General features: G+C 47.7%; 2 protein-coding genes across 2 annotated transcripts; one reads left to right on the forward strand and one right to left on the reverse strand.

Moving 5' to 3' along the window:
• The first annotated feature begins 7,563 nt into the window (after window positions 1–7,563).
• On the forward strand, window positions 7,564–9,474 carry LOC140263354 (uncharacterized). Its single transcript, XM_072358233.1, has 2 exons — window positions 7,564–7,901; window positions 8,803–9,474. The coding sequence occupies exons 1-2, from the start codon at window positions 7,735–7,737 to the stop codon at window positions 9,248–9,250; spliced, it is 615 nt and encodes a 204-aa protein (XP_072214334.1). The 5' UTR covers window positions 7,564–7,734; the 3' UTR covers window positions 9,251–9,474.
• Window positions 9,475–18,130: 8,656 nt separating this feature from the next.
• On the reverse strand, window positions 18,131–20,075 carry SBK3 (SH3 domain binding kinase family member 3). Its single transcript, XM_072358228.1, has 3 exons — window positions 19,904–20,075; window positions 19,475–19,677; window positions 18,131–18,895 (listed from the first exon to the last, which is right to left on the reverse strand). The coding sequence occupies exons 1-3, from the start codon at window positions 20,073–20,075 to the stop codon at window positions 18,131–18,133; spliced, it is 1,140 nt and encodes a 379-aa protein (XP_072214329.1).
• Window positions 20,076–20,506: the final 431 nt, after the last annotated feature.

A 20,506-nucleotide genomic window follows, 5' to 3' on the forward strand; every position in this document is an offset into this window, starting at 1 on the left:
GTTTCTGAAGGGGAACTGAATCTTCCACCTTCAGCTTTATCCATGGTGATAAGCAAGTGTGTTCTGGGAACACAGTGGGCATTTGGGGTCAGTCTCCTGGGTGAATTTTATTAGATGACAACAGAGAGAGGGTAGGGCACGTCGTTATGCCCAGCTCTTCTCCTTTTTCTCCTAGGAGATAGACAAATGAAATGCAGCACCCACTACACACAAAAACATACAAAAAACCCATGGTATCACCAGCCCCAATTACTATTCTTCTTCTTTGGCTCACCCAGGTCCAGGGTGTCAACCAGCAGGTTTCCTAGGTTCTTATCCACAGAGCTCCTTTCAAGTAGGTCAGCCTCTCACCTGTACAATTGCATTCAGTTATTCCTCCTCAGTTATAAGACTCTCCATGGTCCATGGCCTTCAACCATGTATTAGAAGGGACAGGTTGAAAATGGCTTGTGTACATACCAGCTTTGAGTTCTTTTTAGTATTCAACCTCTGGAATAGAGATTGGGTTTCTTCCTACCATCAAATCTCAGACTCCAAATTCAGTTCTTGGTCTTTGTATAAGGAAAAATGAAGTCCACAGTCTTAACAAGATATGATTTCTTCACATTTGACACGGTATCAAGAAATTAAAATTTGTTGTAACAACTTTACTTGGGTTTCCAGCTGTTTCCCATGCACAGGACATTGGTTTTGTTCAGTATCTTTTCGCATTTCCCCTATTTCTTTGGGGTCAAGCACCTGCCCCATGTCTCTTTGTGACAGTAACAGACTAACCAATCTCTGAAGCTCACACACATGCTTGTGCATTAGCTTTTTTTTCTTCTTTTTTTTCATGCAGCTTCCTGTTTATGCATGAAAATTTCATACACTTGCGTTCCTGAAGAGGGCACTCACTATTCAGGGGGGAAAAAATGTGCTTTAAAATTAGAGAAGTTCCTTATAAGAAGTCTCCTGTTTGACAAGATAGACAGGGGTTCTTCACTCTTTCCTTGCTTACAGGTCTGTGTGATTTTGGGGGAGACAATCCAGTTCTACAGAATATTTTTGCTTCATCTGCTTGTTCTATTAATTCTCCATATTTCAGCCTCTCAAACTGAGGCCCCTTACATTTGTAATATGTATGCCCCATACAGCCAGTGATGGCATTGGAGAAGGCTATCAGGCTGATCAAGCATGATTTCCCCTTGGTGAATTCATGTTGGCTACTCTTGATAACCTTCTTGCAAAATGCAGCAGCCACCACCAGAGTCAGAGAATATCCTAAGTGGAAAGAAATGGGTTTGAATGATTCACATAGAAATAGTCTGCTTAAGGGGAAATTGCATTGGGAGTAGAGGGGAATAATTGAAGAGGAGAGGAATGCTATAATGAAATGCAGGTCTTGTGATGGAATGCAGGTCTTGTAAAGGGATGCAGGTCTTGTAAAGGGATGCAGATCTTATGATAGTATGCAGTTCTTATATTGGGATAAAGATCTTGAAAAGGGAAGCAAGTCCTACACTAGTTGTTATCATCTGTTTGCTCTCCAGTAATAGCATGGCATTTAGTCGATGGTTGTGGGAGGTGATGGAGATAGGAAGGGATGCAAGATGATGGCCAAGAAAGAGGATGGGCTGGATGGATGCAGGGAGATACTGAGTTATTCCAGTTTTGAAGATTCTCAGAACATGGGCACCCTTCTTCTGGTTTTGCATGCAGCTTTGCTAGGGGGCGGACTGTGCTTTGTTCCCATTTAACACACTGGAAACAACAATGCCACCAGGAAACCTGCCCTAAGGAAAAGAAGAAGGAAAAGAAAAGGAAGACTAGGAAGAAGAATGGGAAAAATAGGATGAAGGGGAAGAAGTAGAAGAAGAAATAGGAGAGGAAGTAGAAGAGGAAGAAGAGGAAGACAAGAAAGGAGAGGAAGAGAAAGTGGAAGAGGAAGATGAGAAAGAAGAGGAAAATGAGAAAGAAGAGGAAGACGAAGGGGAAGGGGAAAAGGAAGAGGAAGGGGAAGAGGAAAGGGAAGGAGAAGGAAAAGAAAGGGGAAGGGGAAGGAGAAGGGAAAGGGGAAGGAAAAGGGGAAGGAAAAGGAAGGGAAAGGAAAAGGAAGGGAAAGGAGAAGGAAGGGGAAGGAAAAGGAAGGGGAAGGAGAAGGAGAAGGAAAAGGAAAAGGAAAAGGAAAAGGAAAAGGAAAAGGAAAAGGAAAAGGAAAAGGAAAAGGAAAAGGAAAAGGAAAAGGAAAAGGAAAAGGAAAAGGAAAAGGAAAAGGAAAAGGAAAAGGAAAAGGAAAAGGAAAAGGAAAAGGAAAAGGAAAAGGAAAAGGAAAAAGAGAAGGCATGGAGGCTTTTGCTGTGGTCAGTTGCAGTGACCCTGAGCTGTCTGTTCAGCTCTGTTCAGCTGTTTCTGCTGCTACTTGAACTGTCACGGTGCATTCTTGGCTGTTTCTCATTTTCTCCCTGTGAAATGGAAACCAAAAGCACTTGAGAAAATCTCTGCCCTCAGAAGCACTCAGGGCCTTGGCTGCATGCCTGGTGCTTGACACGCAGAGCAACTTTATACAGTTGATCCAGCTGATAGGGGTGTGGTTAAAGAGAAACTGCTGTTTTCCTGTCTCAGTTCAGCAGGAGGCCGAGTAGATACAAATGACTGTTTATCATCAGTTTTGAACTGCACTGCAGTGCAGAAATGCACCTCAGAACTGACCCAGAAGTGTGTGATGAGCACTGAGCAAAATATGATTAAGGTATACCAACGTTTGCACCTGTAAGGATAGGGAAGTATGTAATCTAAGTTGTTTTGAGTTCACTTATGGATATTCCATAGCGATCTGGGAGACTGTTGCACATTCAGTGCTGTTTTCAGTTCTGCATCCTATTGAAATGGTGCCTCCAGTTTTCCCTGTCAGGGACAGAATGTGCTGATTTTCATCTTTTATAACTTCTTTCTGCCTAGAAAAGGTAATATTGTTTCATAATGCTACTATGGATAGGTTTGGCTTGTATCCTTTATAATCAGTGTAGGCATGGATCTGTGACAAACCAATGGTACACAGATTCCATACATATCATGTGTCAATCATAAGCTCAGATTGTCTTAAATAGTAAATCTGTGCCTAAAAAGCCTCAAATACAATATGCAGTTTCAGGTTTGGTCAAAGTGAAATTACCCCATTATCCTAAATTTGGTTCTGTTATTTCATAATGGTAATTTTCATAGTTTTCTGATGTGAAAGTAGCAATGTATACTGCTCTAACTCTGATGGGTCTTTGGTAAGCAGGAACATTAATTACCCAGCAGCCAATCTGTATTTTCTCCCCTGGGATGACATGGATCCTAGATATCCAAAGAGTATCTCCAACCCTTTAAGATAGACTTCATTGCCATGGAAAAATAAGTAGATGGATTTAGGTCTAAAATAGGCTTTGGGGTGTTCCAGTGCTTGCAGTGTATTTCTGCAGCACAAGGGTCTTTTGCTTTGGCCAATGCAACTATAAATTTAAATTAAAGCCCTACTCACCTTTGCCGCTGTTGCCTAAGGCAAGTCACAAAAGTGGGTTCCACCAGAGTAAAGTTACACAAGCAATGCCACTTTCTAGTGGCACAATATTTCATCATTCCTAAGCCAGAGGTACCATGGATGTTACACTTCGCAGGACCTTTTCATGTGTGGATTCACTGAACAGTCTACTCAAAACATGTCTCTCTTTCCCAGTCCCACATATGTTTGGAATGCATTTTGACTCCATGCATAACCACAGTAGCCAAGTTTAAGTTTTCCTTGGAGGAGTATAACACATTCCATCCTATGTATCTCACATTAGCTTGTGACCATGGTCATTCAGGGGCTTTTTGGCCACAAATCAAAGGGGATTGTATTAGGGTTGGGGTAAAACATAGTATGATTAATTCAGCCTGGTGGGTCATCCTTAGACCTAGGTCCCTCTGTCCATGTGTGGGTCATTTAGGAATCCTGTGAACACAAAAGACTTGGTGAGATAATGGACTTTTACCTGTTCTATTTTCTCTAGGGTGTCCTGGAAAGTAACAGCAGCTCCTTTAAACACCAAACTCCCAGGAATTCAACCTCCTGTGCTGATCCCTGGCATTTTGAGTCTGGAATTAGACCCAGATTGCTGGAGCAGTGGGAGAAGTAGATAAGACAACCCAACCCTCCATTGACTGGAGATGACCCGAGGAGCTTGGTCCAGAAGGGGATCCTCTAAGTCTCACGTCATATCCCATAGGATGTGCTGATGGAGGGCATATCCCAGGGCATCTCAGGAGAACAAAAGGGCCTGGTGTGGCTTGGTTAGAGGAGACAAAGCTAGAAACTTCTACCAGAATGAGATGGCTTGGTATGGAAGTGGGATCTGAAAGTAGAGTTCAGCAGGAGAGAGAAACAGCAAGTAAGTAAATCAGAGATAGATCTTTCCTGGGAGATAAGAGAGCGACAAAGAGGAATCCTTACCTGGTGTGTCCAAATTGTGTAGATGAGGAGAAGAAACCTGTTGCCTCCTGGGGCCCCAGGACTACAATTGCAGTTTCCTTCTCCACCCTGAATGCATTGGGGGCAGGGAGGCAGGATGAAGCATGAGTTACTGCCCAAGCTGAGAGCTGCACCCTGCACTGCTTATGGTGGGGACGGAGTTAATTTCCTTCCGAGCAGCTGGTGTCAGGCTAGAGTTTGGATTTATGATGAAAACAATGAATGCACGCAGATGCTGTTGTTGTGGAGCAGTGCTTGCACAGAGCCAGGACTCTTCAGCTTGTCATGCAGCAGCACTCATGGGGACACAATCACAAAAGATGACCCCTAAAAACTCAATGGTCTTTTGCACCTTTGATGCTTGTTTTCTGCTGCTGCTGGAGGGCATTTCAATGAAGTTAGTGTAAATATTGGATTACCCTTTTTTTAATGTCGGACCAGAAAGTCAACACTCCCTGCAGGCAACAGCAGGAAGAGGTGGGTGAAAAGTGAAACTAAAGAACAGTGCTGCAGTTTGGTAACAAAACTTTAAAAATACGTGGTAAAATTAAATTAAATTGACAATTTATCATAAAAATCCAAGCAAAATTAAGTCTAAGTGTACCCACAGCTGCTCTGCATACAGGGGAACATCTCAACCCTTCCACGAGCCCATTGCACACCTCAGTGCTTGCAGCAGGAAGCCCCAGGGAGATTTCAGTTGTGTGCACAATGGGATGGAGATGAGCCAAATACTTTTGCAAAACAAAACAAGACAAAAAGAAGAGGAAAGAAGTTTCCATTCTTGCAACAATCACTGCAGAGGCTGCTGGAATAACAACTAAACCACCCTCCCTAGAAGCTCAGGGGCCTCATTTCTCTTTCTCTATCACATGAACTTCCTTCCCAGTGCATAATGCAGCCCAGTGCTGGAGCCAAAATATATCAGGATAACAAGGGAGAATGCTTGATAATAGCACAGCTATTGCATTTGCTAGAGGAGAAACTCCTGAAGCTTTGAAGAAAAGATGAATCCAAAACAAATCAGAGGGGGTGAAAAGCAGAAAATCAGTGCAAGACTTGCACACTTGTGCAGGTTGAGGTGTTGCAAAGGGGACATGTACTTGTTTCAAGATGCTCTGTTTTATGTTAAAGGCTCTGCCATCAACAGGTCAGTTTGTGCATTAGCACACAGCAGGGCAGGATGGCCATTCTGTGTACTTGGAACCCTGTGCAAGTTCAGATCCCTCCTGTCTGCAAGGTATGATTCTGCTGCACGGTTTGGCTGAGTTAGGAATAATAAATAAAGGTTTTGAGGCAAAAGCATGGAAAATGAGTGACAGGAAGCGGGGTGACATATTAAGGACCATACACTGCTCTATATGCCTTTTCTGGGCAGGACTTTGGTCCTACATCAGAGCTGTACCCTTTACTCCTCCACAAAGGCCCACAAGCCCTTGGCCAGGGGTTGTGGGGCTGGTTCAGTTCCACAGTTCCCCAAGCTCTGAGCCACAGAGGGGCAGCTGGACACCCTGGCTGATGGTGCCATCCTATGGCTATGGCTTCTTTCAACACCCCAGTGCCCTCCCGTTGTATTCAAGTGTCAGTCCTCAGTTTGGCACTGCTGGTCTGGTCACATTTTGATGGGCTCACACGGCCACCTGTATGTATGGTCACACTCAGTGGGAGCTCTCATGGCTGGATTAGTGAACAGTCCTGTTTATTGAAGCAACAGATTATAGATTGTTCCTGATTTCTGGTGATATATACTGTCTGTAGAGCACGTGTGAGCATCAATAATGTGAGTAATACAGCCAGCTGAAAACATATCAAATCATGGGATAACCCTGTTGAGATTTCTAAGCTTCCCAGGGAAGCACTTTGTACAACTGAGTGTGCAAATCTCACCCAAGAGATGTTCCTGTGTGAGAACACAGGTTCAGCTCCTCGACTGGACCCAGTAGGACCTTCCTGACTGGTCTGCAATGGGACCTTCCCCAAAACTCCTTCTCTTCTAAGGCGCCTATATAGTACTTCTGTGATCTGTGATCTACTTTCTTACTTTTGGATGGAGCTTAAGTGACTCTAGACAAACATACCTTATTTCTTTAACATTTGTTTATTAAACACATATTTGACAGAAAGGTGAAAAGCTGCTGGTCAGGGTGAGAACTCCACCAGTCTGGCTGTGATTATTTTTCTGTGATGCTCTGTTTCAGATTTTTGATGAAAATTGTGCTGATGACACAGTGGTGTTTCAGTTGTTGGTAATGGTTTCATCCTCCATCCCTTCACCTACCACGCAGGTGACCTTGTCATTGAAGCAGATCAAATTACTAAGGCAGGACTTTCCCCTTCACAAACCCAGGCTGATTCCACATGATGGCCATCAGGTTGACCATGAGCCGGTGGGTTCCTGGGGGGCAATACAAAGAGCAAAGTCAGCAGGTAGAGGGAGGGGATCCTTCCCCTCTACTCTGCCCTGGGGCAGGGGGCACATCTGCAGTGCTGAGTCCAGTTCTAGGCTCCCCAGTTCAAGGCCAAGAAGGAATTGGGCTCAAAGATGATGAGTGGCCTGGGGCATCTCCTGTATAAATGATGTCTAATGCAACACTTTTTCTTCACCCTTCCAAAGTTTAGAATCCCACTTCTTCCCACAGTGCACATATAACACACTGAAACTCTGAGTTTAGAGTTTTGAGTTGCGCTGCTTTGCAAACATACCGTTGCATTGCAAACATATTTTTGCAGTGTACATAAACAGTGTTGCTAGGCAATAAATCACGGAGCACTGAGTTCACTGCTGCTTGTGATGCTTTCACTTTCACCTCCACGTGTAAACCTACAGTTTAATGTGGAAGAAATAACATTAGGACAAACAGTATCAGGGTTAACACAAAGAACAGAATACCTAAATTTGTATTTAGTAGATATCCTGACTTCCTCCTTCATGGTCAGGATGAAGCACTCATTGCTCTCTGAGCATCAACAAAACCTCAGCCCTGGAATTGAGGGGATTTTTTTTATCCTTCTTGAGCCAAATCTGAGGATGGAACAGGAGAACACAGCCCTCTGCTTTGCTCCACCCAGGATTTCCTTGTTCAAGAGCTGCCCTTTGTGAGACCTGAAAAGCCTTAAAGGATGTGGGGGAGGAGCCCTGCATGCCCTGCTCTGAGCTCCCATTGGGGGAGTTGGACTCACCCACACCTTTTTTTTTTGGCTATTTCTGCACCACTGCAGCACTTGCAGCTCCACAGCATTGCTCCCAGGCCTGAGTGGGGAAGATGCCACCAAAGGAGAAGAAGGAAAAGGAGAAACCTTGCAATGACCAATTTTGCCCTGGGCAACAGGGGGAGAGTGTGGAGAGCCTGATGAGGACCATTGATGTGTGCTGCGCTGTGGGCCTGGAGATCATCAACAGGACCAGGACAGTGACACTGAAGGACTTCAGGTGGGTACCCATCTCTCCCCTCTGCTTTCTGCCACCCTGCCTATGAGGGGCATCCCTGAAATGCCTTTGGCATTAGAAGAACAATGGAGAGAAGCTCAGTGCCAGAGCAATTTCCTGCACGTTCCTCCATCTCAGGATGGACCTTCCTCTGTTTGCACTGCACTGCTGAACACACTTCAAGATATTCCTTCCTTATCCCCATCCTTACCCGATTCCTTCACTGTCTTTAGTCTTTCCTTACTCTTTTGGAGGCCTTGCTCAGATTCCCTGCTGTCATCAGGGTGAGTTTTTGTCCCTTCTCCTGTCCACCATCTCAGTGGACCTCTGTAGAACTCTTTACTTGTTTCCCTTGTACTGGGGGCAAGAACTGGACGCAGCACTCCAGGTCTGACCTCAGCCGTGCTGAGCAGAAAGGCAGGATCTGTTCCAGCTTCTGGCAGTGCTTTGCCTAACAGCCCACAGCACCCTCAGCCCCATTGGCATCAAGGGCACATCACTGATCGTGTCCTTTTCTGCCACTGCTTCCAGCTGGGTGCCCTCAGCATAACCCAGTGCTGGAGTTACTCCTCCCCAGCTGCAGAACCTGCACTTCTCCCTGTAGGACTGCGTGAGGTTCATGTGCTCAGAAGGCACAGCTTGGGTCCAACATGGCTGGGTAAAGAGGCTTTGTAGGGACACTGAGCTCCCTTCTGTCATGCTTGCTCTGGTGATGCTGTGCACTGGTGGTTCTGGGAGCAGTAAGTCTGGCTCAGGAATGCTTGGCACTGGCAATGCTTGCACTGATGGTGCCTGGCTCATTAGGGAACAGTGAGTCCCACTCAGCACCTCTGCAAATGAGCTTCCCTCATGCCTTCATCTGCTGAGCTTCAGCTGCCCTTTCTCACCAACCCTCCTCTTACAGGAGTTATTGCTTCAGTGGCAAGATCCTGACCACTCCGCCCTTTGAAATTGGCCCAGACTCCAAAGGAATGTGCCTCTTTGCAAAAACTCCCTACAGCCTGCGAGGGAGTGTGGGGACTGTGATCTGCAAGGCTAACACCTTCTATTTGGTCATCACATTCTCCAACCCCTTTGACTACATCCTTTACAAAATCGAGTTTGCTTTGGAGATCTTCACAGAGGAGAACCACCTGGGAAACCTCAGTGAAGTCTTCTCCAAAATGATGAAGAGTAAACCATACTGTGGCTCCTCACTCTTCCAGAGAGCTGTGCTAAGCAATGAACATGAAACCCTGGAGGTCTCCAATGAGAGCATTCGTGTCCAAGCCAAGATGTCCAACAGCCAGAAAGCCATCCTGAAAGTCCAGGTTGAAGAGATGAATCCACCACCCTATCACAAAGACATGTGAGGGAAGATGAGCACCACGGCTACCAAAAGGATCCTATGGGAGATATTCAGCAAGCATGCAGCAAGGCTTCTCCAGTGATGTTGGAAGGTGGTGGATGGTGATGATGGATCCCATGGGAGATGGAATCACCATCTTCCTGGCTTTGCTACAGAGCTAACAGTATTCTTCAGCTTGCAAACTAGCTCATGATTGCATACAATTAAGAATAAATATATTCTTAACCATACATGTTGCATATATTCATTCAGAAAGGCTCAGTGCTTTATATTCATTGAGAAAGGCTCTGTCAGCCAGCATCATGGCAAGACACAGTGACACCACATTACCACTGCGTCCTTCCCTGTTCTGCTGTCCTGGTTCTGTTTGGGATGTCTTAGGTCAGCATAAATGCTGGTGGAGAGCAGCTCCAGTGGGAGGTGGAAGTTAAAATTGGTGTTAGGATAAGGGCTAGATGTACAGTTAGGACAAGGGTTCATGTTAGAATTAGGGGTAGGGTTTAGGGGTAGGAGTAGTGCTAGGTCTCGGGTTAGGTTTGGAGGGCCAACAAAGATGATGAGGAGCCTGGAATAGGTTGAAAGACCTGGGACTGTTCAGCATGGAGAAGAGAAGGTTTGAAAGGAGACCTGGTCAGTGTTTATAAATAAGTAATGGACAGGAGTCAAGTGAATGGGACCAGGATCTTTTCTGCCCCAGCAGCAGAACTAGGAGCAATGGGCAAAAACTGGAACACAGAAAGTTCCATAAGAACATAAGGAAAAATGTTATTTACTGTCAGAGTAATAGAACAGTGGAGCAAGCTCTGGAGCAACCAGAGAGGTTGTGGAGTCTCCTTCTCTGGAGATAAATAAAACCTGTTTGGATGTTTTCTCGTGCGAACTAATCAAGGGAACCTGCTTTAGTAGAGGTTTGGACTAGATGATCTCCAGTGGTCCCTTTGAACCCCTTCAGCTCTGATTCTCTCTCATTGACAACATCATCATCAACATCAGCATTATTGTGTCATCTTCAACTCCTGGGTCCTACTGGTGACCTGGGCAAGGGTGTGGGTGAGCAGGATATCAGAGATGCCTTGCTCCAGCCCCTCAGAGGTGACATCATGGTGACTAAGGCACAGAAGAAGGCACGAGAGCTGCTTGAGGAGTGATGGGGCAATCATAGAGTCCAGGAGGTTGGTGAGGGTCTCAATGATCTTCAACTTGTGGGGGAGATTTGGGGTTTTGGGTTGAATCACCCAACCCAGAATAGTTGGGGTTTGAGATGAGAGGATGAGAGGCAGAGTGGGATCAGTGTTGGGTCTTGGTAACTGATGGAGTTGTGACCCCCTGAAAAGAAATCTACTGGGCTGAGACTTCCTTATTGCACATGAAGATGGAAGCCACCACCAGGTAGGAGAGACTGTGGGAGCACAGAGTGGGTATTGTGACACTCTAGAGCCTCCTCAGTCCCCTCACTCTGTCCTCCTCTCACTGCTGTCATCACACCATGGGGTGTGGAGTCCTGTGGGCAAATATAGAGGGGTTGTGGGGGTACAGGGATAGGTTTGAGAGGCACTGGGATGGGGTTGGCATGGGACTGGGGGAGGACTAGGGGGACACTGAGAGATAACGGGGGAGCACTGAAAGATACTGGGGTGAGCAAGCATATTCTGGGCTAGGCTGAAAGGCACTGTGGGCTCTCACTGCACTCCCATTGGGGCCCAATGTCCCATCAGCATTGGTTCTTGGTGGGGGCATGCTCCTGGGGGGTGAGGAAAAGGGGGTATGGTAGATGTAGCTCAGTGCCTCAGAGCTAGCTGTGGCCCTATAATGGTGTTGTAAGGTTATGAAGTTATAATGACATCATAGATTCAGAAAACCATAAAATTATAAAGTCATAGAGTCACAGAGACAATAAATAATAGTCACAGAGTCAGAGAGTCATGGAATTGCAGGCCACCTCGAGGCCTCTTCTCCATCTCCTCTTCTCTGGGACAAACAAACCCAATTGCCCTCAGTATCTCCTTAAACACTTTACCCCCCAGACCCTTCCCCAACTCCATAGCCCTTCTGTGGAGCCTCCAGTCACCCAAGCTTTCATCACAGGAGAGGTGCTCCAGCCCTCTGACCATTTTCATGGCCTTCTTCTGGACCCACTTCAACAGCTCTATATCCTTCTTGTGCTGGGGCCCCCAGTGCACCAGATGGGGCCTCACAAGGGCAGAATTAGAGGGGGACAATTTCCTCCCTCTCCCCACTACCAACCTTCTGTTGCTGCAGTACAGGGCACCATTGCCCTTCAGGGTAACATCTTCATCTGAGGAGAACAGACTGGAAAATTACTAATCATGTATCTTTTGTGTATAAATTTTGTGCAGATATTTTGTGTGCAGGCTGGAGATGTGGGCAGACAAAAATCCCATGAAGTCCACAAAGGAGAAATGCATAGTCCTGAAGCTGAGAAGGAACAATCCCAGCACATAAGGACATGCAAGGGCACCCAACTGGAAGCAGATGGCAGAAAAGAATAAAGGGAGTCCTGCTGGACACCAATGGGCACATTGGTCATGAGTTATCAAAGCACCCTTACTGCTAGAAGGCGATGATCTTTATTGATTGGCTTTATTAGGCTAAGTATCTACAGCATTGGTGAGGCTGCAGCTGGTGTTCTGGGTCCACTTCTTGGCCCCCCAGTACAAGAGAGACCTGGCCTCCAAGAGGATGAAAGAACTGGAGCACCTCTCTTATGAGGAGAAGCTGGGGGAGTTGGGAATGCTGAGGGGGCATCTTAGCAATGTGTGTAAATACCTGAGTGGATAGTGGAAAGAGGATGGAGCCAACAAAAGGCAGTGGGCACAAACTGGAACAAAACATTCTGTTTAAACATCAGGAAGCATTTCTTTACTGTGCAGGTAAGGGAGCACTAGAACAGGTTGCCCAGAGAGGCTGTGGAGCATTATGTTGTCATTAGTCTTGGCCATTAAGGTGGGTATCACATGGCATTACTGTCCTAGAGGTCCTCCGACACCTCCTAGTGGATAAACATCACAAAAGATGAGAGCCAGGGGAGAACCTCAGATGAAGTGAATGCAATGGAAAGGAGACGCAGTACAAGCTCTCCCAGGCTCCATGTAAAGTCCCTGAATATATGTTACTTTTTAAATCTTATATCGCCACCTCTTGCTCAGCTCGTGTGTAGCCACGTTTTGAGGAAGAGATTCGTGGACATCTATGCCAATTTTGCCAGACAATATTGCGTGCCAATTTTGCTATTGCAGCATATTCAATTCAAACACATTATGCAGACTAAGGGACGTAGCCTCTTCTGTGTTAAGAGCTGGATAGAGAAGATAGAGTGGAATAGAGTGCAGAGAGCTGCCCCTGAGAAACAGCCATGATCGTGTTGAGAGCTGGTGGGTGAAAATCAGGGACCAGATCAATAAAGGACATCTGGTGGTCGGGGTCTACTACAGCTGCTTGTTCAGGGGAGCCTGTGGATGAGGGCTTATTGCTTCAGCTGTGGGAAGTGTCATGTCACCTAGGAAGAATACAGGGATGCTGTTCAGATGTGCAAAGATAAGGTCAGGAAAGCCAAGTCGTAGATGGAACTGCATTTGGTGGGGGATGTGAAAAACAAGAAGGAATTATACAGGCACATAAATCAGAAGGGACAGGCCCTGGCACAACCTTGAGACCTTCAAGGTTGGATGGGACCCTGGGTAGCCTGGTCTAGTGCATGGCAACCCTGCCAATGGCAGGGGATTGGAACTGGGTCATATTTTAGGTCCCTTCCTTCCCAAGCTGTTTTGTGATTCCATAACTGTGATATCTGTGAGGAAATGAGAAAGAGAACTTCCCAGCCTTTAAGGAGAGAGGAAATGAAATTTCAGCACAGCTTGGCAACCTTTGTACTCTTGTTCGCTATACCACTTTTCTCACCCAGATTGCAGCACAGCCCAGTAGATGCAATACCCAGTCTCCCACAGTCAGCAGCAGAGTTTGTTATTCACAGTCCCGATGGCTTCTAAATAGACCCCTAATTTTTCCCCCTTTCTGTACAATGAAGTTGTTAAAATGGAGCAGTTATACTCCATTGAAAGCAATGCAAGGGCAAAATGCTTCTCAGCACTGTCAACTGCAGTTGGTGGTGCTGAGCTCTCCCTGGATCTGGATTCAAAAAGAGCCCTTTGAATTCACCAGGAGCAGTAAATAAAGGCACAGAAGGTGCGCTCTGCCCTCCTTATTCTCTCTCTGTAACTTGGGCTCTAAGCATCTACCAGCAATGAAAATAAGAAATCAGCAGTTTCACTACCTTTTAGTAACTTCAGTTCATAGTTTTGGCTTGTTCTATCCTTCGGGGAAAGGAGATTTCCTGGCTTATGAGGGAAGTTCATCAGCTGTTTTTCATGCACTTTCATATCCTGGAGCTTGAAAAACATAAGGAAGACAGTAATAGGAAGAAAGTGTAGAATATTGCCTTTGTGGCTTTCAGCGGTAACCATAATAACTCTGTCACTCACAGTTTTGTTTAGCAAAGATGAACATTGCAAAAGTCAGCGTGTTTGCCCTACAACTGCACTTCCCACCCTGCACAACTGCTTTGTTTCCATCTCCAAGCCAGGAAGAGACAGTGATGCTGAGCAGCAAAGCTCAAAGCTTAGAACTTGTTGGGACATTGCGCTTCTTGGAGGAGCTTGTGTAACACCAAGGGAAACAGTGTGAAAGGACATTGTCTTTATCCATTTCCCCCTGCAGTTATTAAATATATATATAGATATAGAGGTGGCTCATAGCTGGGTTTAAGGGAGTTGTTTAGAAGACTGTCAGAGCAGGACTGGTTTCAACATAATCCATTAAACAGTCCCAAAGACCTGAATCACCAGATCCTTAATATAACTCTTAATACATAATAAGAACTTAATATAACTTAATATATTAATATAATAGGCTTTCACAGTAACCCACGACCATTCTCAAGAAGAGTCTCCTGCTTTCAGGATGCATTACACTGTTCCATCTGCACCACTCACATCCTTTAGGGAAGAAAAACACTATAAATAAATTAGGGTTAATAAAAAATAACAAGAAAAATGGCACTAAATCACTGGCCTTGCCTGTAATCCATCTGTTATCCCATCCAATAAATTCCGAGGATGCAAAGAGCAGCTTTGCAGCTCTGCACCATCCCCATAGAGGCAGCCTGAATGGCAGTAAGCGTGAAGTGAGAGACTTTCCTTTCAGTGTTTTCATACAATAAAATATATTAAGCACAGACACCTGAAAACTGAATATGAGGTTTGGGGACTTTCTCCTACTGAGGAAGCAAGATTGGAATCCAGTGTGTCTGCTCGTTTCCCTGGCAATGGGCAGGGAAATCAGCTATTTCTTCCAAACATGAAGGTCTGGAAGCTGAGCAAAGCTTGTAAATAACTTTCATTCCTCAAGGCACATTTTTCCCCAAAAAGCAGCTTTCCAAAAGGGATGATTGTATCCCTGCACGTCTCTCTTCACAGGGAGACAAAGAAAACTGGATGTTTTGTCTTTGCCCAAAGGTCTGGTTTTTGACTGAGGATATTCAGGGAGCAGAACTCTTTATGTGTGATTTGGGAACACTTAACAGTTTAAATATATGTTGCACTGTGTCTGTCTTGGTAATGCTGTGGGCCTTCCAGCTGCAGCTCTCCACCTGGTCTATCCCAGTTTTATTCCTTATCTTCCTTCTCCTGCTATTACAGCTCACTCTAAAAGAGGAACCCTAGAGCTGCATTTGAGGGTCCATGAGGCTTCCCCCATGCTGGCCCCATATGGCGCAGTGCTGCTTTCACCATTTATAAGCATTCAAACTTGCAGCTGATGTCAGGTGCTGTTGCCCAACTGCACTCCCCCAAATGTCCTTAGAACCCTCCTTTGGATCACATGGGGCACATCCATCCCTTGTGGAGATCTCCTTTAATCCTGCAGCTCTGCAGCCTGGCTGCATCACCCCGTCTTGCTCTACTGAGCATCCTTCTTGCGCATAAGGGGGCAAATCACAGTGAAAGGAACCAATCAGGACAACCTAGGAGGTGCTCAGGGAATCATCACCTGCAGCATCCTGCATCTCCATGTGCACGTAGCATCAGCAGCCTCCTGCTGGTTCTGTCTCAGTGACTGAGGAGCAGTAGGTCACTTCTTTGTGCTTGGCATTCTTGTGCATTTTGCTCAGCACTCACATTCATGCAGATCATAGAATCACAAAGTGGGCTTGGGTTGGAAGGGACTTCAAGGATCAAAAAGTTCCAACCCCCCTGCTGCAGGTAGGGCCGCCAACCTCCATATCTAATACTAGACCAGGCTGCCCAGGGCCCCATCCAACCCAGTTTGTAGATCTCCTTTGATAGGTCTGTGTTTGTGCTGCAGACTCCTCCATGCATTGCTTGTTGCAAACATGACCTTGCCCACTGAATGTCACTTCCAGTGCAGGCTGCACCGTGGTGAGCCATGATACTCAAGGGGGATTCTGCACCTGAAAAGCCAAGCTGCTTGGGATGAACTCAGAAATGGATTGCAGGATTCCACCCCATCCCTTTGGCTACAGATTGTTTGTGGGAACCTCAGCAGGATTTGGGCACTGGAAGTTGCAGAGGTGAAACCTCAGCCTGTGAAGCCTCAATTTATTAAGCTTTTCTGCAGGATGGGGGATTTTCCTGCAGCCTGGCGTCGCTGTCTGCAGGCCCAGAGCCCTCAGGCTGTGATTTAGGAGAGGCAGGTGTAAATGAAAAGCATCCGCACGCATTTCAGCTACCGATCTCAAGCCTTTGGCGTGCAGCCCAGCTACTGGGCTCTGCCTCCGCAGTCCCTGTGCCTCCTCTGTCCCATTCCTTCATAGAATCATGGAATGGCTTTTGTTAGAAAGGGCGTTAAATATCATAGAACGGCTTGAGTCGGAAGGGATCTTAAAGATAATAGAATTATACAGAGGTTTATATTGAAACGAACATTAAAGATCATAGAGCCATAAAATGGCTTGGATTGGAGGGGACCTTAAAAGCCCATTCAATTCCAACCCCCCTTCCATGGGCAGGGTTGCCACCCACTAGATGAGGCTGTCCAGGGTGCCGTCCAATGTGGCCTTGAACACCTCCAGGAATGGGGCACCCACAGCTTCTCTAAGCAACCTGTGCCAGTGCCTCACCACCCTCTGACTAATATATATATAGAGAAAAAAATCTTCCTAATATATAGACAACATTTTCCCTCTTTTACTTTAAAATCAATCCTCTTTGTCCTGCCACTGATCCTGTGGGAAAACAGTTATAAAAAAAGGCAAAACACAGAGAGTTTTATTAAGCTTCAGCATTTCAGCTGATTTCCAGCTCCTCTTCCACTGTGCAGCGGTGTTCTTCTTGCTTAGTCTGAGTTCACAAAGCCATAGTTGTGGAATTCTAGTCATAGAATCATTGGGATCATGGAAAGGTTTGGGTTGGAAGACACCTTAAAGACCATTCAGTTCCAAGCCTATTCATGGGCATGGACGCCACCCACTAGATTTCCCAAAACCTTATCCATTCTGGCCTTGAGCAGTTCCAGGGAAAGGGCATCTACAATTCCTCTGGACAACCTGTTCCAGTGCCTCACCACCCCCATCCCCCCAAAATTCTTCCTAAATCTCACCTCTTTCCATTCAAATCCATTACCCCATGTCCCATCACTACTTTCCCTGATGAAAGGATGCTAAGAACATCTTCATCCCTCCAACATCTTCCACATGCAGAACCAACCCAACGTACTCTCCCTCTGGCTCTTCTGTATAACTGGCCAACCCACATCCCATCCTCTCAGTGCAAATTTTCTGCCTTTTGCAGAGCCATGTTCAGAGGGAGCTGTATTCCAGGTTGATCTCCACTCCCTCAAGGGCTAGGAATTTGCCCCACAGCCCTGCCCAACCTATCTGTGTGCCTGGAGTACTTACATTTGTCTCCTCGCCTCATAAACCCCAAGGAAATCCTTTGGCATCTTAACTAATTACAGCATGGTGACATCCTCCTCGCACACGTATGCAAGGAGTGAATGTCAGATCCATTTCTGGGTTCCCTTGCAGAACTGATGAGCAGTTTTACCACCCACTCCCACCAAGCTGCTGCACCAGCCTTAACAATTTTGACTGACTGCTCTCCTCCCATCTCTCTGTGCCTTGCTGGCTGCTCTTTCCTTGGCTTTTACTTGCTCATTTGTTGCTCAGGTGCTTTGCCATTGCATTCATCAATAGGGTGCAAAGGGTGGGATTGGGGTCCCTGACCTCCTCCAAATACAGCCCCTGGTGTTTCTTCTTCCCCTGCCCACAGTGTGCTAGTGGCCCTTATGTTCTCACCCAGGGAACAAAGAAGAGACCAAGGCTTCCATCCCACCCACAAAAATCATAGAATGGTTTGGGTTGGGAGGGACCTTAAAGCCCACCTAGTTCCAACCCCTGCCAGGAGCTGGTTGCCATCCAGGTTGCCCAGGACTCCATTCAACAGGCCTTGAGCACATCTAGGGATAGAGTAACCACAGCTTCTCTGTTCAGCCTGTTCCAGTGCCTCACCACCCTATGAGCAAGGAAATCCCTCCTAACATCTAACCTAAATCTTCCTTCTTAAGTTAAATACCATTCCCCCTTGTCCTGTCACAGTCAGACTGTTTATAAGCTCCTTTGAAGTACTGGAAGGTTGCAATGAGATCTCCCTGGAGCCTTCTCTTCTCCAGACTGAACAAGCCCAATTCTCTCAGCCTCTTTCCTTGGAAGAGGTACTTCAGCCCTCCAGACATCCTTGTGGCTTCCTCTGGATCCTCTCCAACAGCTCCATGTCCATTCTGTCCATTCCAAGAAGAAGAAGACACCAGCCCACATCCCAAGGACCCCTCCATGCCATGTTGGAGATGCCAGCTAGTGGCACAGGGCCATGGCACTGGCAGGTGTTGTGGGCACGCCGTTCCCCTCCCCATAACTGCTGTCACCACACTCCCCATTATCCCCTGAACCCCTACACCCTTGGGCAAGGGGTGACTGAGGGCCACCATCCACTGCTCTGTGTGCATCACTATCCCTCCCTCCATGTCCATCACCATCCACCGCTCCCAGCCCATCAGTGCCATCGGTCCGATCCCTGTTGTTGGGTGCTGTCAGCCATGGCAGGGCCAGGTACTTGTGCACCTCGATGGCTGGGCTGCGGCGATCAGGGTCGAGCCTCAGCAGGCGCTGCAGCATCTCCTGTGCCCCACACTCAAAGCCACCCCAAGACTCTGGTGCCTCCTGTCTCACCGTATCACCCTGCCAAGCACTGAAGGCCTCAAACTGGGGGTCAGGGCTGGCAGCTACAGCCCATGGGAAGCAGCCAGTGCAGAGGCAGAAGAGCAGCACAGCAAAAGCCCAAACATCCAGGCTGGAGTCCAGCTCCAGTGTGTCAGAGCCCTGCAGCAAACAGAGCTCTGGTGGGGCATAGGGCAGCGCACCAGACATGGCACCGATTTCTGAACCCTGCAGTCGAGTGAGCCCAAAGTCTGCCAGCTTCACACGGCGACACTCATGGTCGAAGAGCAGCACGTTGTCCAGCTTGACATCCCGGTGCACCAGGGCTCGGCTGTGCATGAAATCCAGTGCCTCGGCCAGCTGAGAGGCACAGCGCTTTACCAGCACCTCGGGCAGGCCCTCCTGGGAAAGGCAGCAATGTCAATTCCCCTCAGAGGGGCTGCTGTAGCACCCTGCCTGGTGCCACCAGTATGGGGCACAGCCCATAGCAGCCCCCAGGGGTATCCCTGTACCACAAAGGGGCTCCTGGTGCACTGCATGAGCTCGCACTCCACTGCAAAGGGTGTATATGCAACACACTGCATGCACTGCGTGTTCCCATGCACAATGTGGGCATGCACCATGCTGAAAAATACATGGGTGTGCAACCCCACTGCAAGGGATCTCCTCAGGAAAACCAGAACCATAGACACTGCTGCAAAGGGTGTCCCTGTGCACTGCATGAGCATGTGCCCCATTGCAGAAGGTCTCCCCATGAACCCCACAGGCATGCGCCCCGTTGCAAATGATGTCCCCATGCATCACACAAACATGCTCCCCATTGCAAAGAGCCTCCCCATGCACACGCATCTTCCCCATGATCTCACACAGCTGCAAGGTCCGCTTTACTCCCACCCCCTCCCTGTACCCACTGCAACCCCCTCCCAGCCCTTTCGCCTCCCCAGCCCACTACTGTGCCCCCCAGCCCTGAGGTACACACACCCCTGGTGTGAGAAGGTTGCACAAGTCCCCAGCGGGAGCCAGCTCCTGCCCAAAGGCAAAATGTGTGGAGTTCTCAAAGGCAAGGGGCAGGGCATGGATGCAGGCAGCATGGCCAGAGAGGCACCGGGCTATGCAATACTCCCGCAGGAATGCCCGTCGCTCTGTCCGTTCCTTCAACATCAGCTTGAGGACCACCGGTGAGCCTGGGATGCAATGAGAGGGTCAGCACCAAGGTTTCAGGTCCACTCACATCATGAGCATGCAACCCCACTGTGAAGTGTGTCCCCATTCACATCACAAGCATGCAACCCCACTGTGAAATGCGCTCCCAAGCACACCATGAGAACGGGACTCCAATGCAAACGATGTCCTCATGCATTACACAAGCATGAGGTACAGCATTGGGGCAAAGACCCCACAGCTCCTCACCACCATCCCGGGGCTCAGTGAGCACCACGTTGCCATAGGTGCCGCTGCCCAGCTCTCCCAGCACACAGAACTGCTCCTCCAGCTCCTGCCACTGCAGTGTCCGGCCTGCCTGTGCCATCAGCTGCTCCAAAGCTGCTGTATTGTCCTCCTCATCCTCCTCCGGCTCTGCCATGGTCCTGCAGAGCCCAGCACCATGCTGCGGTGGCCCCACAGCATGCAGAGGGAGCATCCAGATGGCACTGCCCAGTGCATACCAGTTTGGCCCAGCCTAGTGCAGCTCAGACCAACCTTGTCTGAAACAGCCCAGTCGTTGAGCCCATTCAACCCAATATTGTCCAGTTCAGCCCAGTCTAGCTTAGTCCAATGCATCCCAGCCCAGCCCAATCCCTGTCCAGATGTAGGGAACATCCCAAGAGGGAACAAGCAGAGCTGGGACGCTGCCCCACATGAGCCCCACATCTCACCCCACATCACCACATAGCAGTGGGTCAGGTCCGTCACTTCCACGCTCCTCCATACCCAGCTGCGCAGCAGGATCTTTGACCCACTGGCACTACCAGATATACAGGACAGCAACAAGAACCTTGTGCTCCCCATAGCCCT

Source organism: Excalfactoria chinensis, chromosome 29, assembly GCF_039878825.1.
Source record: "Excalfactoria chinensis isolate bCotChi1 chromosome 29, bCotChi1.hap2, whole genome shotgun sequence".
Classification (NCBI taxonomy): Eukaryota; Metazoa; Chordata; class Aves; order Galliformes; family Phasianidae; genus Excalfactoria; species Excalfactoria chinensis.